The following is a 26,324-nucleotide window of genomic DNA, read 5'->3' as shown; positions in this document are numbered from 1 at the left end:
CCTTCAGTCGAGTTATCCTAAATTGTTTTCGATGGGGATTCTCCTTCAAAGATGTTAAAAGTAAGCGTGCCATCGCTGTTTATATTTCCTTTTTCACACGATATTTGATGCAACTAATCTGTTGCATTTTGCTGTTTCATTATTAATTTTTGCAATTTTTGGTATTGTATCTTAACCTTTAATGTTTTCGATGTTTAACAAAACATCGAAATTTGTTGAGCAAAACATACGAAATGTTTACTTTTTGTTTTAATTTTTCATCATTATACATAGAAAATCTTTTATTACAATCAAACACGGTCTATTGATGGTATGTAGAATACAGTACAGTTAATGGTGTAACATGTTGAAAAAAAATACTTTACCGAAGTTATTTTCCCGACTTGGAACGGATTAAAATTTGCATACATGAATTCTAATGGGAAAAATTGTTTCCGATCTCGAACAACTTGGTTTTCAAACAACCTTCTGGAACGAATTATGTTCGAGAACCGAGGTTCCATTGTATAATGTAAAGTCAGTTAGAGACCGCCATATAATGTTCTGTCTCTGAGCAATTCTTTGAAGATCAAGTACGATATTTGCTTAGCTTGCTGCAATTAGAGGGCTGTGCATGTTTTTTAAAAGCACTGTTGCACTAACAATGACTCTGTAATTTGGCTGAACATGTCAGAGTCCGGTGGCAAGGGAACCGTCATGACTGGAGACATGCCCAGTTGCATAGCCCATTGGTCATGTCTCCTATCATTGTGTAAAAGGCAAATTGGGTGTGGCATGTCAAATTTTCCTTTTACACCTAATATACGTATTCAGATTGGGTAGTTGTTCAGTATGGGCCGTTTTTGTAATATTTAACCAAGTGTTATAGAAACAGTATAAAGCTTTGCTAACTTTTTCCCGAAACAATATGTTATATATATGTTATATATATTTATATATACAGTATTGTATATATTATATAACTATAATATATATAATAATATATATTATAATTATTTAGTATATAATAATTATAATATGTAATATTATAATATATATAGTATTATATATAATACATATGATATTGTACATATATAATATTGTACATATATATTATATAATATATATAATATATGTACAACATTATCTGTATATTATATATGTATATTATATTAGCCCAAACAACTTGTCCTCCATCATGTTGGAGGTAAGATTTGTTTTGGCATTGAATATTAGACTATCGCGCACAAAGTTTTGAAAGATTTTGGAAAAAATACATTACCTGGTAAGAAAGTGTGGCCCACATATTAATTTCTTCAGTAAGTTAAGAAGATAGTCTGCTTCCTAACTACTTGTATAATGACAATGTTTCCTGTTGGTCCTTGGGCTATACTGTAGCTAGCCTGTTAACATGCTAAATGGTAATAAATTGTTTTATGAGAAATTTAAGTATAGCTGTCTTTTCTTGTTTTATTTTGTATTTGCATTAGATTTTCCTTTGTTATACCATCAATCTTTACATATAAAATGGTATGATAGTATTTCTGTCATGTGTGTGTCCAGTGAATAGCGATTGGTTAAAATACATTAACTGCGTAAAAACTGTTAATAGAATATTGGCTCATTTTGTACTTTTGGAGTTGTGCTCTCAATTTTAAAACAATTACATGATGGTCTCTATTATCAAAGTTGTATTACCACTTTTGTAAGGCAAAAATGATTTATTTTTTTTAAATTTATTCTAGCCGCTGTTGCAGTATATAAGCCAAGTATATACTTTTTATTATTAATTAATATTATGTTTTGCGTTTGTGTTCCTTTTGAAAGTCTTTTAAAAGCCTTATTATCAATACCTATTTTTTTGTTTGTCATTTTCAAATAAGAACATTTATTTTTTTTAAATTAGCCTACCACAATCTTGAAATTTGAACAAAGCATCACCTTTTTTGCAATTATGTACAGTTTTTTACCTTATTTCCATTATTTCCTTATTTATTTTAATTAAAACTAATTTTTTTAAATTTAACCGTCTTCATTCTATGCCATTTAAAACAATGTCATTTGTATAATTATTGCCTATTTTTAATTTAATATGGATACAGTCCATTATCATGAGCAGTTTTCTTTCCTCAACGAGCACATATTATGATTACATATTTGTTAAGCTTGTTTTGTGTATTATCTTACACATTCTTTCTTAAAACAGATCATTGAAAAACAAATGTTTTTCAATAATCTGTTTTAGCTGAGCCCTGAGCTTTTAAGTATTTGAATTGTGCATTGGCTGGACACACACAGAAATGAACAAAACTCCTTCAGTTAAAGTTAGGATGGTAAATGTTTTATATGTTGATTAAATATAAATTTTCTATGCAAAATTTTTTTTATTACACGTGCAAGGCCAGGCATTCATCTAGTTAGCATATATAACACATAATACAAGGCTACGTTGAACTTTTGTGTTTGTAGCCGATCCCAAAAGGAAGCTAATGCAACGAGCGATGGACATGCGTGAGAAAGCCTACTGTCCTTACAGCAACTTCAGGGTTGGGGCGGCTCTTCTCTCACCGGACAAAGCTATTTACTCAGGTACAATGAGTTGGAATATTTGTTTAATCTTTTTGCTGCAGTAGCAGGAGATTATTGGCAGCCCTCAACTAGTTGAAAAACCCAGTTCTAGGAGCTCTTTATGCGGCAGTAAAACTTGCTTTATGGCTCTAAAGACTTCCATGAATTTGGATGCAATATCTCATTTGCTCAATACTTTTTACGCGATTCCTGACGTATAGGTATGAGTTATTGAATTTTTACCACTCTTAATAGTTTTGTTTTCAAATACTAATTATTCTTTTAGTGTTCAGTAAGTAGCCTACACTTTCGCCTGATCTGAGCTTTTTAATCTACAAACCACTGATTTGAGAATGACTCGTTGCTGTTGTATCGAATCAACACCGAAACCGTGAAATCTACCATTGAACCAGTTAAATTAACCAATTACCTACAATTAACCAGCAGATTTACAACAAGTTTTCCCACTACAATAGAAAAAATTGACAATTTTATGAAAAATGAAAAATTACCGGCACAAACCTTTTGCCGCTGTTAAAAACACTCACAGAGCTATTTCAAGTAGTCCAACAAAACTAGTTGACAGAATAAATGTCAAAATCTTCTGATCAAAAAAATTTGTCTATTAAATCACCAGCTGTGTTTCTCGTTGTAATTCAAAAACTGTAATGCCAAGCTTGGATAGAGGATAAATACCGCAAGTAAAAATGTGTCGAAACACATTTTTACTTGTTGAGACGTGTTGAGGCACAGGGCTGGCTACCAACGACTGTCTGACTTCTTTGCCAAACCACCACAACAGTTGGCTGGACGCACCACATGTCGAAACAACTGTCGTGGCCCCGTCGACTCGCATACAACGGTGTTTTAATTAACTAATGACAATAAGACCAGTAAGCGAGTAATAGACAGAAAAGGCTACTTGGGTCTCTTACAGTTATGCTACATTACTTTTTTCGTCGCAATCATCAAAATTATCATACCATTATGTTATGCATGTATGATGACACTTTTACTGCTTTTTTGTAAAATACAGGAAGTAATCTTTGGTATCAGAAACAGTCCCAGAAGTAGCTCAAACCAGCTACCCTTTACGTCCATTAAGCACCAAAATACTATGCAATGAATCGCAACTCCAAAAATGAAAAGATGATAACATGCAATCGACTTTTTTATTGGATCACCATCGATTATTGGATCTAAATTAAAAGGCATGAAGGGACACAACGAACCAAGAAGCTCTTCCAATAATGAATGAACCATGAGATGATGTATATAGTACGAAAGGCTCTATGCCGTACCTCAAGATAATAGAGAAGTTACAGATTTCCTAGACCTTATCTTGGTTATAAATCTGCTTACAGGTCCCTTGCCGTAGAATTCCTTGTAAAGAATATATTAATGCCTGCTTCTAGAGAATTCTGCTGTTTCCAGGGTGCAATGTTGAGAATGCGTCATACGGACTGACCATATGTGCTGAGAGGGTGGCAGTAGGAAATGCTGTAGCTAATGGATGTAAAAGATTTGAGTATGCGGCAGTGTGTTGGTAAGTTAGCGATTTCTCTTTACACTGTGTCAACAAAACTGTCTCAACAAAGTGGTACATCAACCAACGAAATACATTTTCATACACAAATGTTGGCCGGGTAATGGTTAAAATATAATTGTTGATCACGGCTTAGCCATTTTAGTTCCAAGGAACAGGTGTAGAACTCGGTCTATCCTATTAGAGAAAAGAAATAATAAGGGAATGAATAAATTGCTGCACTATTTTTTATGCAATATTATTTATTAACTAACTAAACTGAAGTGATTATGTACGCAAAGTGAAAATACGCTAATCTAAGAAGTTCAACTCTAATATATAATTATGTATACTAGATGAATGCCCGGCAGTTCACTGGTAATAAAAAAGTTTTTGGACATAAAACTTGTTTTTAATCAACATTCACATCACATTACAATTTAAGGAGTTTGTTTATTTCTGTGTGCGCTATGAGTTTAATTAAGTTTATGCTGTATAAACATATATATATATATATATATTTATTTCTCAAATTGTGTCTGTGGATCTGTCATTCCGGCTATAGCAATAGCTTATTTTACCGATGCGGCCACGCGTTACGATGCCTCTGTTAACTCTTTCACTACTGCATAAAAATCTTACCGAATGAATATTGTGCCTGAATTAGTAAAACGACCTTTTCGAAAAGCCGATATACCGCTAGTATTTTAGCAATATCTCGAGAATAAAAACAGATATCGTTTTACTGTAAAATGCATCTTATTCAGAACAAAATTTCCTACAAGATAAGTACAAAGTGAATTCCATTCTTGTGCAATATCTAACGTTTTTTTTGCGTTGAACGAACGCAGTGTGTTTTTCCTTGCTGTGACGATAACGATCTGGTTTTGCCGTTTTGAAAAATCAATAGAAGTGGAAACCTTGAACCAAAATAATTTCTTTTAGGTGTACATGATTGGCAACAAGGTTGTTTCACTGGAGACAAAATTTGATTAGTCTAGCTATTATATAGGCTTCGTAATTAAAAGAAAAGTAAAACCATATTGAAAAGCCGTTATATCGGCTTATGGTCTGTACTTGAATTACTACGAAAGCCGATACATTGACTTGCAGTAGCGAAAGAGTTAAAAATATTTTTCGTAAGGTTCGATTACTATATCTGGGGTCAAGGCCAATTCTTCTGGCGCGGGCAATTATATTGTCTCCATATCGTTGTATTCAAAGTTTTGATTGTTAGCTCTGGTGGAACAGTAACTTTTTTATACCCAAATTTCTATGTAAGAATTGTTATTATTAATTCGACATATTCAGGATTTTCATTTAGTTTTCTCAGTTTGTATTAATTGTATCATTACCGAATGATTTATTTTAATCGTAGCAAAACCAGCTTAATTTAGCTATTACTTGCTAATTATTTCACATTTACATCTAAACCTTTTTACAACCGTTTAATTCTTTTTTATTTTAGTTTACCTGCACGAAACATTTTCCTCATGATATGAAGTTTAAAAGTTGTTGGAGAAGGTTTGAAAACTTTTACAGTTGTTTTTATTTTCTCTCTTTACTTATTGCAATTACACAAAACACTTTTCTCATGATATGTAGTTTGAAAGCTAGAATGGCAAATGTTGTTATTTATGTTAAATACAAATCAATTTTCTGACCAAAGACCTTTTTATTACCCGTGCAACGTCGGGTAGTACAGCTAGTAGATTTATATATGTAGCATTTTGGGGAAGTCTGGGCACCTATTTTTTTCCAGTGAAATTTTTCTTTTAGTTCAAGCAGCTAAATAAAGCATGAAGGTAAATGTTAAAGTAATATAAATAAATAAAATAAATAAATTAATATATATAAAGGTAAAGATTGGTTAAAGGTACTTTAACCAATCGTCATTAAGGCTTGGCAGGTGGAATAAGTGTGGGCACAATTGTGTCTACAGTATAGCGAATTCTCCTCCAAAACAATTTAGGGTATAACTCGACTGGAGGGGTTATCTCACTAGCAATTTTATTCAGTAAATCTCTTCATCCCAGATGGTTCTTCCTTTTTTGTAAAGAACTTATGAAGCGTAAATTGCTTCTCCGTTTGTTAACGAATGTTTCCATGCTGTTTCCGGAGCTGTTCCAATTTCAATGCGCTTGCTCCAGTTTGGTTGAGATTGAATTTATGTTCGAGATCCCAGACGAACAAATCTCAAAATCTTTAATTGATAACCGAGTTGGTTGAGAACCGAAGCGTCCAAGAGCCGAGGTTCCACTGTATATAATCAGTATACAAATTGTCAAATTTTAAGTTTCGGGGTTTTGATATCGTGGGCCGAATAAATTAGCCCTAATGAAAAAAGACGAATAAGCATTGTGCTGCATATACTTAGGTCCCAAAATATTTCTGAACAGAAGCATCGTAACTCGTGGACGCAAGGCTAAAATCATTAACTTGGGCATGGTGTATGCGGTATATAAAAACGCTTGTGATCACTATGCCATTGTAGCTCAGTGGTAAAGCGTCCGATAGGAAACTTGTCAATGCATTCGTAGTGAGTTTAAATCCATCAGAATGCGGAATTTCAAATCAAGATATAAATAACTATAGCTGGAAGGACACGTATACATATACACATACACACATACTTTGAGAAATATTTATATAGATGTTTTGTTTACTGGCAAATCTCCTGTGCTGTCCTTTGTTTTATCATCAAGAAAATCTTTTGTTCCATTGTACTTAATATTTACCTGTTTTTAATATTGTAGGCTATTTGCTTACATGTTTATGGCTTCATAACTTTTCTGTAAGAGTAGTGATTTGTTTTATTGCAGTGATGTGAAAGATGACTTCAAGGGACCCTGTGGCGCCTGTCGACAAGTGCTTGTTGAAGTGAGTCAACTGCAATCCATCAGCTGACCAGTAGATCTTTTTTAAGTGCTTTATGAGTTGGGTGTGCGAGAATCCTTAAGGTACAAACACACTAGGCGATATTTAATGTGATGTCACGCTGCGTGGCGCTCATCTGCGCTAGAACTTGCTCAGCGAGTCCTAGCCCAGATTAGCGCCACGCTATTCTCTATTACTAGCGATTCTCTATTACAACTTTATCGTATGCAAGATGCATTGCGATTGGTTGTTTTTTTCTCAGAATGCACATCTATGGCTAGTAATTTTTCTGTATCAATGCTCACCAACGTACAGCAACAAAATTTTGCTATTTTGTTACGATTGAAACATGATCAAAATGAACACTGAATTGTTCATAGATTTAATAAGAGCTCACACAGTACTGTGCAACACAGCACACAAAAATTACAAAGAAACCCAAGTTGAAAATCAACATTTCGGAGTCAACCGTTGCGCAGGTTGACCATCTTGAAAATGACAAATATTTATTATATTAAAAATTAACCACTACTATAAAGTAAACTATTTATAAAAATCTTTAAATATTACTGTTAAAAATACAAAAATCGTTTTTTCTTATTCCTTGTAATGTACAATCCGTGATTAGGCCTAATAACAAAAGCTGAGGCCGTTTACGTCGTTGCCTAGAAGGCGCCATATTGACTTAAATTTATTAATAACTCTGAAAAAACTAATGATACATAATTCTATTGGCAGTTTGTGAGCGTGCCCGCTTTAACGTATGCTGGTGAATCGCTCAAGTGTTTGTGGGTACGCGCCAGCGATCTCTCTGCGCTCCTCATGATGGCGATAAAATCGCCTAGTGTGTTTGCACCGTTACTGAGACCACTTCTTTATTTTATTGTATGTTTGGTGATTAATCTGGGATGACCACGTGTAGACTTTCCAGGTTACTTTTCTGGTGGTCAAAATGGTTGCTACTAGAACATATATTACTCGTCTACAGAGAAGTTACAAAACCGAGTAGTTCAGCAGACAGCTAAAAATAGATGATGCTATGTGCTCTCTAGCTGAGTAGAACATAGAATAGTATAGACAATCATGTAAACATCGTTTTATATAAAGCCTCACTTCCAGTGGCGGTGTATGTTCAAAAAATTTGCATACACTTGCATTGAGCTGAATTTTTTTTTAACACTTTTTAACCAGGGCTAAAAAATAAATATTGACTGGAGGACTGTTATATTGGTCTAAACTAACAAAGAAGTTTAAATTCTAATAATTATTTAAAAATTAATTATTATTCAAAAAACGGATTTTACCAATTACTTGATATACAATTTTGGAGTTTTTCTTAAACATTAGGAAACGAGAACTTCTAATATATGGGAATCACCAACAAAGTAAAGAATGGAAAAGTAGAATTGTTGTAAATAAGTAACCCTAGCTACTTTTTGGGTTTTTGGAAGATGAAAGTTAATGTCTAAGTGATATGTTTTTAATTGGAGGCGTGGCATTTCCGCCACCACGGCTAATTAGCTATGTCGTCATTGTCTATACTCTTATAATCACTATGTTTCCATGATGCGCAGTACTTCGGAGTTGCGCCCTCTCCGAATCATGGAAACGGCGTCTTCGCACTGAAATCACTGCGCTCTGATCAGTGCGAAGCCAGTGCAAATTCGCAGCAAGGAAACGGCATTGCGCAGTGGCTGCGCATAGCTCTCTTGCTGTGGAGGCCGATTCATCGACCGCCATGAACTAGTACAATAGTTATCCCGCTAATCTTGTTTTTTTTTCTATTCTTCCGATCTTCTTTCACTTAAATTTAATTATGGTCTGCACCCACGAGGATGATGAGGTGATTACTTTCCTAGACTTTGTTATCGATGCCAACACTTTTCGAAAAATAGATGGCAAATCCTAAAGTAACGTTTAAATAATATATTACTTGAGAATACTTATTAAAAATATATTACTTTGTAAAAATTGTGTTAAAGGTTGACTTGCAACAAAATTCACATTGCAGTTATTTGGTATCAAAAGATTCACCATGTCTTACTCTGTTGTGTTGTGGGTGCCAAATGCGTGGAAATGTGATTACAAGCCATTAAAAGCTCAAAAACGAAAAGCCGCCGTAGATTGGAATCATTTATTTATTTGACGTATTCATTACAGTTTGGTTATCGTCTTGTCACGTGATGTTCTCACGTGTATTGAAAGGCCAATAAAAAGCTCACTATAAAACATATCGTAGTACTAGTTTATGACAAACACTTCGGGTTTTACTGAAGTCCCCGTATTAAATATAGATGCTCGCTACTTTACAGTTTTTTTTCGGCATTATTCAATCATCAAGTCGTAATCTGATCACGTGACCCAATACTTCGCAAATAATTTTTGCAGCACTTTTCGATTATCACAGGTAACCAACATGCTCGTCATGATTATCAGACAATGATATGTACTCCTTCGAGCTGAGGTTAAAAAGTTTAACGATTTTTTACGGTAAGTTATAAGAAATCAGTGCTAAAAGTGACGGCATTACAATGACGATAAAACAGACGCTTAAGAACAATAGACATGGTTTTATTGAATACGTGAATTATATTTGTAAAAATATTTCGACGAATGAGGTTGCATGAAAGTGTAAACAGAAACCATCCTGTAACAACTACGTCCCATTTGATCCGTTTTGAAAAGCGAATCCAAACTACGGCGGTCTCGTGTGGCTGCGATTAACTGTTCGTTTTTTAGCTTTTAAGAGCTTTTAGTCACATTTCCATATATTTTGCACCTACAACACAACAGAGTAAGATATGGTGAATCTTATGATACCAAATAACTGTAATTTGAATTTTATCGCAAGTCAACCTTTAAGGTTTGTAAAACCTTGTGAATGTGTATTGTAAATAAAAGTATACTGACGAAAAAACATAAAAAGACTGTTTTTGATGTTCCGGTATCCATGATCGATTCTATTTCTCCATCAGGCGATTCGATTTATACAATTTCTTTTTTCTGGCTAATTTGCTGAAAACTACTGCGCAGCATGTAAACGTACAATCCCCTCGACTTCGGAGGGGGCTGCATCGCAGCACTGCGCATCATGGAAACATAGTGAATCTTAAACTCAGGTCTCTAGTCTTGATCGGGTACTCTTAACCCTTGCAGTAATACAGTAGGTCAAGTTGCGTTGTGGTTGCATCAAAGTCTACTCAATGCTTGATTCTGAGATGGGTTTTCACGAAAATGGCTCTTTATTAATGTACAGCCACAATAGAAAAGTTTCTTACCGCATCTAGCACTGTGAAATGCACAGTAGGTAATACCACTGCTGCACCAATACTGCTTTCTGCGCATTAGAAAATAGTTGTACTACATGTATACTGCATCCTGCACTGTAGTAAAAGTGGAAAGGAAACTGATGAGTTTCGCTACTTTCTCCACAAGAATCAAACCACTTGAGTTCAAGGCAATGAGTATATGTATTTTTCAAATATCTATGAGTACAGTTGAAGTTGCAAGGAAGAAACAATAAACTGTGTTGTGAAACTCCCAGGCCCTCGGCTTTTTTGGCTCATCTAAGCTGATTTTGTAGTCTTCGTGCGATGTTAAGCCCCGCCCCTCAGTCGCATGGCCACCCACTCGACTGACCGAAAGGTCTAATGAGGAACGTGTCGTCGTGGCTCGGTCTTGGCGTTGGCCTCTGTCTCTTCTGTTTTTTTCCTCACTCGGCCCGGCGAGCAAGTGATCAGCCGTAACAACATCCTTGCTCTTGCACTGCTAATGCAACTACATAGATATCTGCCAAAATTTACTGCACTGCAATATACTTTACATGTAGGCATCAGTGAGCAATTATCAATGCGCAGTTATGATTTTTTTTTATGTGGTCACAACCCTGGTAGCTATTATAAGTCAATTTTTATGGTTTTCATACACATTTTGTTGACCGTCATTGTGTAACGTCGGCTACCTTTACAATTTTTCCAAGTGTGACTACAATTTTTAACCTATAAATATATAAAATTTATTCATGTAAAACCTTAGATAAAAAACATTTAAAAAACATTCTTTTAAAAAACATTAAAAGAATAAATTTTATATTTAAGCTCTGATCACTCATATATATATATATATATATATATATATATATATATATATATATATATATATAATATATATATATATATATATATATATATATATTAACTAAAAGCAAGTGCAAAAGCATATAAAAAGAGAACTCTACACTAAAAACCCAAAAGATTATTAGTGGAGTATGAAATATTTGAAAAATTATTGCGAAAAAAGTAAACTTTTAGTATTTGCGTTATAACGCAAATACTAAAAGTTTACTTTTTTCGCAATAATTTTTCAAATATATATATATATATTATGTATAGTACTTCATTGGCAATAATTTCATTTCACAAATAGAAATTGTTTTCAAATTAGGCCATATAACAATAGTAAAACAAAAGAGGAAAATAGCAACAGTTAGCCATTAAAATGCAATAAATAGTCTGACAAATAGTGTTTAAAATGCCTTTCTCTGCTAAGAGAACGGATATTTGGTGGAAGATTGTTAAAGCAGCTGGCAATGACATTTTCAAAATGATTGTTAGTGATTGTATGCAATTTGTTCATATCACGTAAGTTGAAATGATTTGAGAACCTGTAATTGTCATGTAAAAAACGAGGACACAAACCATGAAAAATCTTGAAACATTAAATTGAAGTAAAATAAACATTTAGCATAGCAATGTAAGACAGCAGAGTAAGCATAGCAGAGTAAGAAGACGCAAAGATTTGCAAAGATCATTCGTGGTGGTAAAATTTTAACCTTTAACTTTTAACCTTTTGGTGGTTTTTATGTTATATTTCAGCTAATGATGAATTTACACAAGTTTTTGTAGATTTTCTCACAGAGCATAGGTATTTTTCTGATTTTTTGACTGCCAGGATGTTTTGAAATTAAAGTTGATAAAACTTGATCATGGTTAAAACACTCAGATCAACCGAAAGTGCGATTATGATGCCTATAATTGCAGAGACCGACAGCATAGAGAAGTGTAACTTTTCAACTTGAATCCCATTGCAGTTATTAACTGTAGCAACGATAGCAACTAGTGACATCATTTTGCCCATTACTTTTATTCTGAGCATTTTAATCTCGATCAAGTTTTATTGATTTTAATCTAGATATATCTTTGCAGTCAGATAACCTCAACCATCAAAAACAGTCGCTAATGATAGAAAAATACCAATACTTTCTGATAAAATTGACAAGAATTGTGTGTAAATCCATACTTTCTGGTAAAGTCGACAAAGGTGCTGTTCAACTCCATCTTTAATTCTCTTCTAAGAGCTTGAAGATTCTATTGTAATGAACTGTGTGAGTTCTGCTTCAACTCACATTGGAAAACGATTCTATATATGCACTTGTTAGTGTAAGATGAGAGGTCAATGCAAAGGCATAAAAAGATGTTTTGGGAGTATCATTTTCATTTTTGAATCTCTTTGGTTCTGTTGTCTGTAAGGAGGCAAGGCAACTTTTGTTTACTGTATGGCTAAATTATGATATCTCCACTTTCTTGTAGTTCAGCACAGATTACTCTTTGTATTGCGTGAAACCGTCTGGAGAGTATATCGAAGTACCTATCGATGATCTTCTGCCAATGAGTTTTCGCCCCTCATCTTTGGAAGAAGAGCGCGTTCCTACTGTCAAGGTTAGTTTGCTTTCTTATAGACAGCGAAAATGTTGCTAACACTTTGATGTTTGGAGCCAAGATACTTCAGGAGTTGTTTTCTCACTTGATCTCACAAGCCTGAGTAAACTCAGTAGTTTTGCTTTGTTTTTTATTTATCTTTGGTTTATGTAGGATTTTTAAATTTTGGTCGCTTTGCGCGGTTTCAATATAATTCTGAAGTTTAAAGTCGACTGAACGATTAATTATTGAGATATCGCCAAAAGGCCGAGGGCATTTCTAACTGACCGAGAGATGAAAAATGGCAGCCAACAGAACATTAGTTTCCAAGGACACATTGATTGAAACTCTTGGTAGTGATGAAAATAACCAAAACTATGAAATTTCTTCTCTTCAGTTTCAGGAGCTTCACACCAAAGTTATTTGATTTGCAATTCGTAACCTTTAAACCCTAACGGCTGGTATTCCTGCATTTCGTGGGGTGTGTAAGAAACCCTAACAGCTAGAATACTGGCATTCGCATGGCTCTGTTTAAAAATGCTGTTTCTAAATAACAGCATAACCCAATCAAATCAATTCTTACACAGAGCATTTGACCAGAAATTCTTCTTCCCTTTTTAACCGTTTTCAAACACCTTTATCTAGCTCCTTCGTTATAATAACAATTTTTATTGGAATGGTAGCACAAAAATATTGATACGACTCATTCGCTGGTAGGTCATGGATGATTGTGACACTAATGAACAATTATATGATACTAATTATAATTTTCCAGATTATTTTGAGTCATAACAGGATGAAGAACATGTGCTTGGTGGATATATGATACTACTATATAGATTTTTTATGAGTTTTTAAAATCGTACGAATTTTGATAGTTTTAGCCCGAATAACTGTGAAACACTTTTTTTATTTGGTGACATTTGCTGTGGGTTGTTCAATTAATTCACTAGTGTTTTACCAAATATCATTGTATGATGACCACATTTAGATACATTTAATAAATGTTTAAAAACTTCGGATTGGTAGACAAATTTCCCAAGGATGCTGACACACATCAACAAGGATGGCTAGGGTTCAAAGGGTTAAAAATTATGCCAATTATCAAGATTGGGTTACATCAGCCATTTTGTTTCTTCAGTTACCTCTAAGACCTCACATTTCTGAAAGAGTGTAAAAAACTGTTTATTATATTTGATTTCTATTTTTTTCATTGAGTTCTACAGGCTTGGTGCTTTTAAATGATATTTATTTAAAAAGGAAATGCGCTATTCTACATATGTTCACAGTCGATTGTATTATCGATCTCGCCCACACAATTCTACCTGCGGTTTACAATTACAAACTAATCTCAAATTGAAAAAATTTTTCTTACTGGTGAACCGAACCTGAGGAATCTAATTATGTTTGTTCCACTGCGTTTATTTTCACATCATTATATTTTCGCACTCATCAGAGCTGCGAAATTAAGTTGCATCGAAATTTTACTCTGTATGTTACTCACAAAGCTAAATACTAGCGAAATATAAGTGTCCTAGGGTACACTAAGATTGGTGCCTGTCCATCTGTCTGAAGACGAGGTTAGGGTAAAATATCACTTTTAATGGGATTAGAACTCATGACTGACACTCTAACGTCTGCTCCAATCGACCGCCTTGTGGGTCTAGTAATAATTCTGTGAATACTTATTCTTGGTGCTTTATTGGCACACTTGACGATCTCTCACACTACATTAGACACCCAAAGGGCTGTTGATGGTGACAGGAATGGCGCCTAACCATAAATTCCTCTCTGCAACTAGTCATTTCCCCAGTCAATGAGGCTTCCTAGTCACCAGGCTCAGACATGTTCAGTCAAGATCACCGAGCCAGTGTTCATGCCGCACTTTTCGTAAAAATATCCAATCTCTGCTAAGTAGACACCATACTCTACATATCTATAATAGAATTGAACATTTAGATGGGGAGATAATTAAAATACTCACCGTTAGCCAACCTACGTATGTCTATGAATATGACAAGTTACTTCTATCTATGTTTACTTCTTTGTAGAAACTCTGACAACTTTGCTTATATATGCCGGGAGAGAAGAGAAGATAACTCTAAATTTGACTGATAAAGTGATGGTCACTTTGCGAACACACCAACCAGACTCTCTAAATGCGCTCTGAAACTGATTCAGATGAAGCAGAGGACACGATTTTTCCTGATTTAATCTCTTGTTTCTGATGTTAACCTCTTTTTAGAGATAATATATATTATAGTATTTGATTTATACAAATTTATTATTTGTTGTTGGTTTCTACATTTTATTTTTATTTGTTAATGGTTCTTTGAGTCGCTAATCCTTATATTTATTAACTGCAAAATGTAAACCTTTCTATTTTTGAGTTTTTCTGATGAATTTTCCCGTTTTGCTCAATTGCTTTGCATTTTCTCAATTGCTTTGCAATTCAAGCAATTTAATTTTCATTAAACTAAATTGCTTAAATGTGTAAACAATGTTATTTCATTTTAAAAATGTCTATGCTTGGCCTTATTGAAACAGAGATTGAAACACTTTCTGCTGTCAAAGAAATTGCCTAAACTCGCAATAATAAGTGATTTTAAAACACTCTCGATTTCTTGCTGATTATATTGCAAATAGAGTTTTAAACATGACTCAACAGTGTATGATGACAATATAATACAATATAATGACGACAATATCATTCGACTAACACAACTTTCATCATTTATCGCATACATAAGCTCTCTATTGCAAGAGTCAAGAATTAATTCATTCTCCTAGTTTCAGACTTTTTATTATTTCATGATGTTAAAAAAAAATTTTCAAATTGTGTATAAAAGCTCAACTTGATTGAGACTTTTTGATAAAAACTTTATTGATGAAAAAAACAGGAAGCCCCCATCTTCACACATTAATCTGTATTGACCTTCATGAATTCTAATCACAGTGCCTCATCTACATGGCCTTAGCTCCTTGCTTGGCACAATTAGTGCATGAAATCAAGCTGATTCTGATAAATCCTATTTTTTGAGCTAAAGCAAGAGAACCAAGTGGTAGCCACATGGGTGATGTGTGAGAACCGGGCTCTCCATTCTATGCAAATCTGTGTAAAATAACTCTATCATGCAAATTCACTCTTTCAACAGTCCACAAAAGTTAAGCTAACTGAATGCTGCGATTTATTTCATTCAGAAGATTTAAAAATATACTTTAAAAATTATTTGGAATTTGCATTTTCTTAAACACATCACAATGTCATTGGTTAATACAGTGCAAAAGTTAGTCATTTGCAGGGTTTTTACAAACTCTTTGCATTCGAAGTCCTACTGAGTGCAACAGTTACATGTACATGCAAAGTTGGCAATAGTGATTCAAGAGGGTGACAGAGATATAACACATCCGGATCATTGCAGGGAAAGGTCTACTCTTTCAAATGCTAGAAATAAACAAGTTTAGTAGTCAGATACTAAACTGGCTATCCTATCTGCATTCTAGAGTGGTTGGGGAGGATGGCTAATAACACTGCAGAACTAGAACTAAATCTGACAAAGGGCAGAGGAGCTACTCTGTGAGCGCATCCGCTATCTTGATAGAGATGGTGTCTCAATAAAATAACCTAACATAAGCAACGGTTAACCATTGTTCAAACCTGCCAAAAAATCATGGTTATAGGAGGTGGAGTAGAATCATGATAACCTACGTCCTTGCAGGACAAATACTTTATAGGAACAGAGGGAGACAGAAAGGTAGAGATGAATAGAGATAGAGAGAGACAAATAGAAAGAGAGGGAGAGAGATAGAAAGACAAATAGAGAGAGGGAGAGAGAAGGAGAGAGAGAGGGAGAGAAGAGGGGTGAGAGAAAAAAGATAGAGATAGAAAGAGAGGGAGAAAGCAAAAGAGAACGAACAAGGGAGGGAGAGAGAGGGGAGCGAGAGTAAAAGGGAGCGATGAGAGATAGATAGAGACAAATAAAAAAAGAGAAGGAGAGAGATAAAGAGAGACAAATAGAAAGAGAGGGAGAGAGATAGAAAGTTAAATAGAGACAGAGGGAGAGAGAGAACAAGAGAAAAAGGGTGAGAGAGGAAAAGATACTGTAAATAGATAGACAAGTAGAAAGAGAAAGGATGGGAGAGAGAGAAAGAGAAAAAGAAAGAGAGGAGAAAGAAAAAGAGGGAGAGAGAGAGAAGGAGAGAGAGCGAGAGAGAGAGAGAGAGAGAGAGAGACAAATAAAAAAAGAGAAGGAGAGAGATAAAGAGAGACAAATAGAAAGAGAGGGAGAGAGATAAAAAGTTAAATAGAGACAGAGGGACAGAGAGGAGAAAGAGAGAACAAGAGAAAAAGGGTGAGAGAAGAAAAGATACTGTAAATAGATAGACAAGTAGAAAGAGAAAGGATGGGAGAGAGAGAAAGAGAAAAAGAAAGAGAGGAGAGAGAAAAAGAGGGAGAGAGAAGGAGAGAGAGCGAAAGCGAGAGTGAGAGAGAGAGAGAGCGAGAGAGAGAGAGAGAGAGACAGAGAGAGAGACAGAGAGAGAGACGGAGGGAGGGAGAGAGAGACGGAGGGGGGGGGAGGAGAGCGAGAGCAAAATGGAGAGAAAAAAAGAGAGGAGAAAAAAGAGAGAGTAAAGGATGTAAACCTTACCAACAAAATTATACCAGAATTTTTAGAGACGTAACTAATCATATATATAGATATAATATATATCTATATAATATATATATAGATATAGTTGTATATGACATATAATTTACAGATTTGTCAAACTACTTTCAATATCTGCAGCAGTTTGTATTTGTCGAGGGGTAAATAATGCAAGCGCCTTCCATCGGAATAACAAGTTCATATTGAATATACAATATGTTAAATCAAGCTCACCCATAGTGTTCATGACTCTACTAAATCTTTTATCTACATGTACTAACTGTACTTTTAAATCACAGGTAGGCTAGCAGTCCATTGTTGAATACTTGGAATATTTAATAGATTCTTTTCTAACAATGACTTCATAGCAACACTTGTGCTCTATAATGCTCTGCCTGGCGTGGCTTGCTGTATTTCTAAATAACTCTACAGCATGGCTTGCCTGTGTACTAAACTACTAGTGCTTACTACTTTCGTTATATCAGGTATGTACTTTGACAGATTTAGTTGCATCTTTCCTATCTCAGGTGCGTACTTAGACAGAGTTAGGTGCATCTTTCCTTAACTCAGGTGCGTACTTTGACAGAGTTAGGTGCATCTTTCCTTATATCAGGTATGTACTTTGACAGAGTTTGGTACATTTTTCCGTATCTCAGGTATGTACTTTGACAGAGTTGGGTACATCTTTCCTTATTTCAGGTGTGTACTTTGACAGAGTTAGGTGCAGCTTTCTTTTTCTCATGTGTGTACTTTGACTGAGTTAGGTACAGCTTTCGCTATCCCAGGTACGCACGGTGACAGGGTTAAGTACAACATTTGCTATCTCAGGCACGTACTTTGACAGAGTTAGGAGCAGCTTTCTTTATCTCAGATATGTACTTTGGCAAAGTTAGGTACAGATTTTGATATCTCAGGCATAAACTTGGACAAAGTTAGGTACAGCTTTGGTTATATCAGGTATCTACTCTGACGGCGTTGGTGGCAACTCAATCTATCAGAAGTCGTTCAATAAGACCGTAAACTTTGGCTCTAGTTAATAGATGATTTACTCTCAAAACAGAGAAACAGATAACTACATACCTATTAGCTCTTCCAAACTAGTTCATTGATATCCATTCTATTTACAAATTGTCTTCCCAATGGTTTAAAGCTTAGTACAGTTGTTTGATGTAAACATCTTACTGAACTAGTAATCAAAGCACAACTGCCGCCATGAACACTCAGGTGACAAAAACGTTGCATTCAGCGCAAGGCCGGACCCAGTAATTTGCCCGCTACCTGAACTGTTGTACTTTTATGTTGGGCATGGGCATTTGTACTATTGCATTTCACTACTACTGTGATACCATCTTACGGCCTGTTAATATTTATTTGAACAGAACTGACTTGTCTACCATCCATCCTAAATACTATTGACTGTCGTCTGCCCGCCTGTTCACACTTTCTGTCTCGAAGCACATATAATAGATATTAGCACAATTGTTCTGATGCTGTTGAAGGCGGACAATTAGTTCAGTTGGTTAGGGTGTCAGTCTATTGAAGCCCGCAAAGAGTGGTAGGAAAAAAATTACCATGTACGGGAGTAAAACTAAGGTATTCAGACTTCCAACCAACAGCACCACTTAATATTTATGCACACAGTTATTACATCTGATGATCTCTCACAACATATGGGGCTGGCAGGGTACTAATGTAGTTTCAGTAAAGATTCGTGAGCAGATGAGTCACACGGTCAGCCTAGTCTATTGTTAAAGGTTGACTTGCCACTAAATTCACATTACAGTTATTTGGTATCAAAAGATGCACCATGTCTTACTCCACTGATCTACCGTCTTACTCTCACTCACCATGTCTTAAGTCATCATATTACTTGCTAATTTGATCATGCATAAAATTACGCCACCCTTTCTCATGACGTTGCGCCATCTCGTAACGGAGAGTGGTAGCGTATTTTACTAAGGGATCAGACTGGCGAACCGGAGGTTCCGAGATTTGCAACAATTTCAATAAAATATGATTTGGTAATGATACAATTAATACAAACTGGGAAAACAAAATAAAAATCCTGAATATGTTGAATCAGTAATAACAGTTCTTGCATAAAAGTGTGTGTATATAAAAAGATTATTGTTCCACCGGAAGCTATCCGTCAAAACTTTGAATACGACGATACTGGTACCTCTCGATACTGGCACAAATGTAAAAAATTTGATAGTGTACTGTCTCTATTTGACTGAACAGCGAGGGAATATTAAAGCTTTTTCTATGGAGATAATACAATTGTTGGCGTGAAAAGAATCGGCCTTGACCGCAGATATAGCACTTGATCTTTACGAAAAACCAAAAATAGAAGTTCAAGAAAACACAAAAAAGCATCGTGTTTCCTTGTATTAGTAGAATTCATAGGAATTCAAATAATACGTCATTTAGCGTGTGCATACGGTATACCGTATATGATAGTGCCTTTAATCAATGCCCCTTGTGTAGCTCAGTGGGGGAGCCTGTGGATTGAAAACTTGCAGCTGGAATTTTTGTGAGTTAAATCCATCTCAGTGCAGAGTTTTAAATTAAAAGATTTTAATACATATAGCTATAGGTAGACATACACAATGACAGATACACGAATACACAGACACGCAGGCAAACTTTGAGAAATGTATATATACTAGCTGTGCTACCCGGCGTTGCCCGGGTAATAAAAAAGTCATTGGACAGAAAATTGATTCATATTTAACATATATAACAACATTTACCATTCTAACTTTCAAACTACATATCATGAGAGAAGTATTTTGTGTACTCTAAATAAATTAATAGATCAATTAATTAAGTTCAAACTTTGTCAAACAACCGTAACTTTCAAACTTTATATCATGAGAAACTGATTTTGTGCAGAACAGGTTCTTTTCTTTGGATGTATTAGACAATGTGTGACTCCTGAGAATACATGTATTTAACAGATTGATAAAAAGTATGACAGATTATGGTAGTATTTTATAATTGAAATTTTATTAGAACGATGTCTGCCAAAAATAGTTGAATGAAAAATTAATATTAATAAAGATTGAAAACTAAGTAATAGGATAGGAAAACAGTGATAGGGAAGTGAATAATGCTTAAACTTCAAACACAACATTACACTCCAATTATGTTTAAAAAATGCAAGTTGAAATAAAAAATAATGCAACAAACCTTAAAGCCTAATATTATAAACTTTAAAAGTTATACAAAGTTTATAAGTGTAATAAGAGAATGTAATCTATCTATATATAAATTTCTCAAAGTATGTAAATATGTGTAAATATAAGAGAGTAAGGAATAACTGATATTTGTAATCTTACACAATAAGTTTTACAGTAAATCTCACAAATAATCTAACAGATATTCTTACAGTAATCTTCCAAATGCTTGTTGTACAATATGAAACTTATTACGAATTACTAATTGGTTAGGTTTAGAATGAAAGATGTAAAAGTTAATACACAAAGCGAGCACTGATAGGAACATACAAACAAAGATGTTTTAATTTGAACTAAAATAAATAATGTAAAAAGATTGTTTAAAGAACAAAATATTTATTCTTATTTAATGATTGTGGAGCGCAAGGTACCAAATCAGAATCCAAAAAACATACTGTAGCTGGAAAAAAGTATTCTGAGCAGCTGGAATAAATAAGTAGAGAGCTAAATGTAGATGTGTAATAAATAGCAAGTATGTTAACTATGAAACATATTATTTGGTAAGGATACAATTAATACAAAGTGCAGAAAACAAAAATTGTTATGACCAAATGAAAAGCACTACAACAGCCGCCAAATATTTATTTCGAGAGAAATGTTTGTTGATACGGTTTGGTGAAAAGCATCGTGTTTTATGGGGGCGCAATGACTTGTGGCCGCATTGTATCAATAAATAAGTCATTTAGGTGAAACTTTAACATTAAATGCTTTCATGTTTGCGAAACCGTCTTATCGTAACGTATAACGCTGAACTCGCCATTGCGAGCAACTGAATCTCCTAATAACGTATATAATCAGTACACAATTTGCCAAATTTTAAGTTCGTAGATAAATTATTGTCGATATCGTGAGGCTGAACAAATTAGCCCTAACGGAATAAAGACAAAGAAGCATCGTGCTGCATATACATAAGTCCCAAAATCTTTCTTCCTCGTAGCTTCGTAACAGGTGGTCGCTTTGCTAAAATAATTAGCGTGTGTCTATGATATATCAAATATGATAAAGCCATAGATTGAAATTTCCTAACCGGGTGTTTGTAACATGTGGGCGCAATCCTAAAATAATTGCTATAGCCGGAGAATCAAATCTTCGAATACACATACGATGACATACTTTGAGAAATATATATCTTATATCTATATATATATTTCTCAAAGTTTGCCCATGTGTCGCCGTATATTTGTTGGTTTTCCGGCTATAGCTATTATTAGAACAGCGGAGTTGGACAACAATGTAGACGCTAAGTCACGGCTTACCGCCATTGGAAGCTTAGCCTTATTAACTAGCCTAGTGGAATTTTCCATTAGCATAATGCCAGGCTAATATCTTGAAGGTACAGTTGTTTGACAAAGTTTACAAACGTTAAATGATAACGATAAAGAATAACCTTAAAGATAACGATAACGTTAACGATAAAGTTAAAACCTTTACAGTTGTTTTTATTTTTTTCCTAATTTATTTCAACTACACAAAACACTTCTCGCATGATATGTAATTTGATAGTTAGAATGGCAAATGTTGTTATATCTTAAATACAAATCAAATTTCTGTCCAAAGACTTTTTTATTACCCGGGCAACGCCAGGTGGTACAGCTAGTATAGATATATATGAGCCCCAATATCTTAGCTTGAAAAGGATCAATATACTAATAGACACAAGTTGATGGATCAAAGCTTTCATAGAGTCATTTTAGATATTCTTTTCATTAAAGTTCAAAACAGCTTTAAAATTTGAAGATATTCTTTAAAAGATTGCCTGACAGAATTTTGAAAAATTGATGCAACTAATTTTTGGAAGAAATTAATCAGATGAGTAATTATTCTTACAGTATTTGCTTACTTGTAAGAAATATTTGTTGTAGTTACTACCTAATATTGAAAGACAATTTAGAAGCACTTAAATTTAAATAAAAATTTAAAACGTTTCGAAGGCTCAACTTAAAAACAACATCAATAATTTAGAGCTAAATCTTTCGTTGACAGCGCTGGTCAACTAAAATACAAAAGTAACATATTGTTTTGCATCCTCAAAGGGTTTTGAGATTAGCTGTAGTTTGTTTGCATGGGTTTTTTTACTGGCAAAAAAAATCTGATTTTTTTGGTCTCTTCAGATCTGAAAACACCTGATGTTTTTACCAAATTTGTTGAACTTAATAACAATTCGATTGATTGAGACAATTCAAACTTATGCTTTTTTGCAGATGGCCTGACCCCTAGCTTTAGTTCTACATGGGTTTCTTCTATCTTTCCCAAAAAGAGGGACGCTGAGCTTTATTTGAATATAACCTTGGAACCTGAAGAAGTTCTGGACAGTGTAACCTGGTGAGTAGTTAGAGGGTAGAACTATCAGACTGGGTTCCAAAAGTTTAACTTCCCAACTAACAACGACATTCCTGGGACGTTCCGTAACGTTACGCTGAAATAACGTTCCAAAAAAAACATTGTCATAACGTTCTACAAACGTTATTTGATGATCATTGTGGAATTATGTTCCAACAATGTCGCAGGAACGTTGCATAGAATGTTGTGCAATAATATTATCATAACGTTCAGCAGAATGTTACAGGAATATACTTTGGAAACGTTATCATAACGTCGTTAGCGAACATTATTAATGAATGTCCCAGGAATGTCCCAGCAACGTTACTCTGGAATGTTCGAGTGAAAACATTCATATAACATTAGCTTGAAATGTAACTGGAATATTATGGGGTGACATCATAATTAACTTCAAACGAATGTCTTAGAAATGTCCCAGGAACGTTACTCTGGAATGTTCAAGTGAAAACATTCACATGACGTTGGCTGGCAATGTAGCTAGAATATTATGGTGTGACGTCATATTTACCTTCAAATGAATGTCTTAGGAACGTCCCAGGAACGTTATTCTGGAATGTTCAAGTGAAAACATTCACATGACGTTGGCTGGCAATGTAGCTAGAATATTATGGTGTGACGTCATATTTACCTTCAAATGAATGTTCCAGGAATGTCCCAGCAACGTTACTCTGGAATGTTCGAGTGAAAACATTCATATAACATTGGCTTGAAATGTAACTCGAATATTATGGGGTGACATCATATTTACATTCAAATAATTGTCCCAACAATGTTTCAGGAATGTTACTTTTGAATGTTCGAGAGTTGATGTTCATATAACATTGGCTTGTAATGTAGTTAGAACATTATGGTGTTACATCAATTTTACTTTCAAATGAATGTCCTAGCAATGTTACAGAAATGTTACTTTTGAATGTTCGAGGGTTAACATTCATATAACATTGGCTAGCAATGTAACTAGAATATTATGGCGCGACATCATATTTAACTTCAAATGAATTTTCTAGCAATTTCTCAGGAATGTTACTTTTGAATGTTCGAGGGTTAACATTCATATAACATTGGCTTGCAATGTAACTAGAATATTATGGCGCGACATCATAATTAACTTCAAACGAATGTCTTAGAAATGTCCCAGGAACGTTACTCTGGAATGTTCAAGTGAAAACATTCATATAACATTGGCTTGAAATGTAGCTGGAATATTATGGGGTGACATCATATTTACATTCAAATAATTGTCCCAACAATGTTTCAGGAATGTTACTTTTGAATGTTCGAGAGTTAATGTTCATATAACATTGGCTTGTAATGTAGTTAGAACATTATGGTGTTACATCAATTTTACTTTCAAATGATTGTCTTAGCAATGTTACAGAAATGTTACTTTTGAATGTTCGAGTGAAAACATTCATATAACATTGGCTAGCAATGTAGCTAGAATATTATGGTGTGACATCATATTTAACTTCAAATGAATTTTCTAGCATTGTTTCAGGAATGTTACTTTTGAATGTTCGAGTGCAAACATTAATATAACATTGGTTAGCAATGTAGTTGGAATATTATGGTGTTACCTCAATTTTACTTTCAAATGAATGTCCTAGCAGTGTTACAAAAATGTTAATTTGGAATGTTCGAGGGTTAGCATTCATATAACATTAGCTTGCAATGTAACTAGAGTATTATGGTGTAACATCATATTTAACTTTAGATGAATTTCATAGGAATGTCCCAGGATATATTTGATATTTTATTCATGAATAGAAGTTAGTTTATTCATGAATATAATATAATTGTAAAAGCAGCATATCTACTCTATACTGCATTCACAATTGCTAATACAATGGGCAACTCCTGTCATTCACCAGGATATCCAACTAAAAACAACATTCCTGGGATGTTCCGTAACGTTACGCTGAAATAACGTTCCAAAAAAACATTGTGAAAACGTTCTACAAACGTTATTTGATGATCATTGTGGAATTATGTTTCAACAATGTCGCAGGAACGTTGCATAGAATGTTGTGCAATAATATTATCATAACGTTCAGCAGAATGTTACAGGAATATACTTTGGAAACGTTATCATAACGTCGTTAGCGAACATTAATAATGAATGTCCCAGGAATGTCCCAGCAACGTTACTCTGGAATGTTCAAGTGAAAACATTCATATAACATTGGCTTGAAATGTAACTGGAATATTATGGGGTGACATCATATTTACATTCAAATAATTGTCCCAACAATGTTTCAAGAATGTTACTTTTGAATGTTCGAGAGTTAATGTTCATATAACATTGGCTTGTAATGTAGTTAGAATATTATGGTGTTACATCATATTTAACTTCAAATGAATGTCTTAGGAATGTCCCAGGAACGTTACTTTGGAATGTTCAATTGAAAACATTCACATAACGTTGGCTGGCATTGTAACTAGAATATTATGGTGTGACGGCATATTTAACTTCAAATGAATGTCTTAGGAACGTCCCAGGAACGTTACTCTGGAATGTTCGAGTGAAAACATTCATATAACATTGGCTAGCAATGTAGCTAGAATATTATGGTGTGACATCATCATTAACTTCAAATGAATGTCCCAGAAATGTCACAGGAACGTTACTCTGGAATGTTCGAGTGTTAACATTCATATAACATTGGCTTGCTATGTAGTTGGAATATTATGGTGTGACATCATATTTACATTCAAATGAATGTCCCAGGAATATTCCCAAAATATTACCTTTGAATGTTCCAGCGTAAACATTTATATAACGTTGCCTTGCAATGTAGTTAGAACATTATGGTGTTATATTGTTTTTACTTTCAAATAAATGTCCCAGCAATGTTACAAAAACATTACTTTGGGATGTTGGAGTGTAAACATGCGTATAACATTGGCTTGCTATGTTGCTATAACATTATGGTGTAACATATGTACATAGTTGTATAACTGGTTTTATTAGAGCTTTTGTTGGTAGTTTAATAAATAGGCGAACAACAAACCATTAAAAAAAAGATTAATTTTAGTTTTACCCATTTTGCCATCCTCCTATGCAAATATTGTTTTGACTAAAACCAATTGATAGCAATCATTTGTCTTTTTCATCATAACAGCTGTCTGCAATCATTTTACTTTTCTCATTTTTGTATGGGAATTATTAATAGCTCTATCGATATTCATTATTTTGAGAAATCGAGCACATTGGTACAGAGAGTTTTAGACATTAGCCAAATGTGATTAATTATGAGTTGCAATCAGGAACATTATGGTCAGGCAAGTGTATCCTGACCATGACGGTTTCCACCGCTAGTGGTCGCTTCTAGATCCCAAATTTTCAACTGGGAGATATGCAATAATATTTAGAAAGAAACCTATTTAAACAAATTATGAGCTTGCATCTAAAAGTAACAATGCTGTTAACATATTTGCTCGGAGCATGCCA

The 26,324-nt window shown here is 34.3% G+C and overlaps 1 protein-coding gene across 1 annotated transcript in view; it reads left to right on the top strand.

Annotated features, from left to right (window-relative positions):
• Positions 1–14,705, top strand: part of LOC137398011 (uncharacterized) — a 28,135-nt gene extending 13,430 nt beyond the window's left edge. Inside the window, exons 6-10 of the mRNA XM_068084109.1 lie at positions 2,449–2,568; positions 3,982–4,093; positions 6,895–6,952; positions 12,538–12,666; positions 14,697–14,705. Coding sequence (XP_067940210.1) covers positions 2,449–2,568; positions 3,982–4,093; positions 6,895–6,952; positions 12,538–12,666; positions 14,697–14,705 — 428 coding nt within the window. The remainder of the gene's footprint in view (positions 1–2,448; positions 2,569–3,981; positions 4,094–6,894; positions 6,953–12,537; positions 12,667–14,696) is intronic.
• The last annotated feature ends 11,619 nt before the right edge of the window (positions 14,706–26,324 follow it).

The sequence above is a fragment of the Watersipora subatra genome, chromosome 6, assembly GCF_963576615.1.
Source record: "Watersipora subatra chromosome 6, tzWatSuba1.1, whole genome shotgun sequence".
Taxonomy (NCBI): Eukaryota; Metazoa; Bryozoa; class Gymnolaemata; order Cheilostomatida; family Watersiporidae; genus Watersipora; species Watersipora subatra.
Note: the sequence above shows the minus strand (reverse complement) of the source record. Positions and strands in the feature narration are given on the sequence as shown.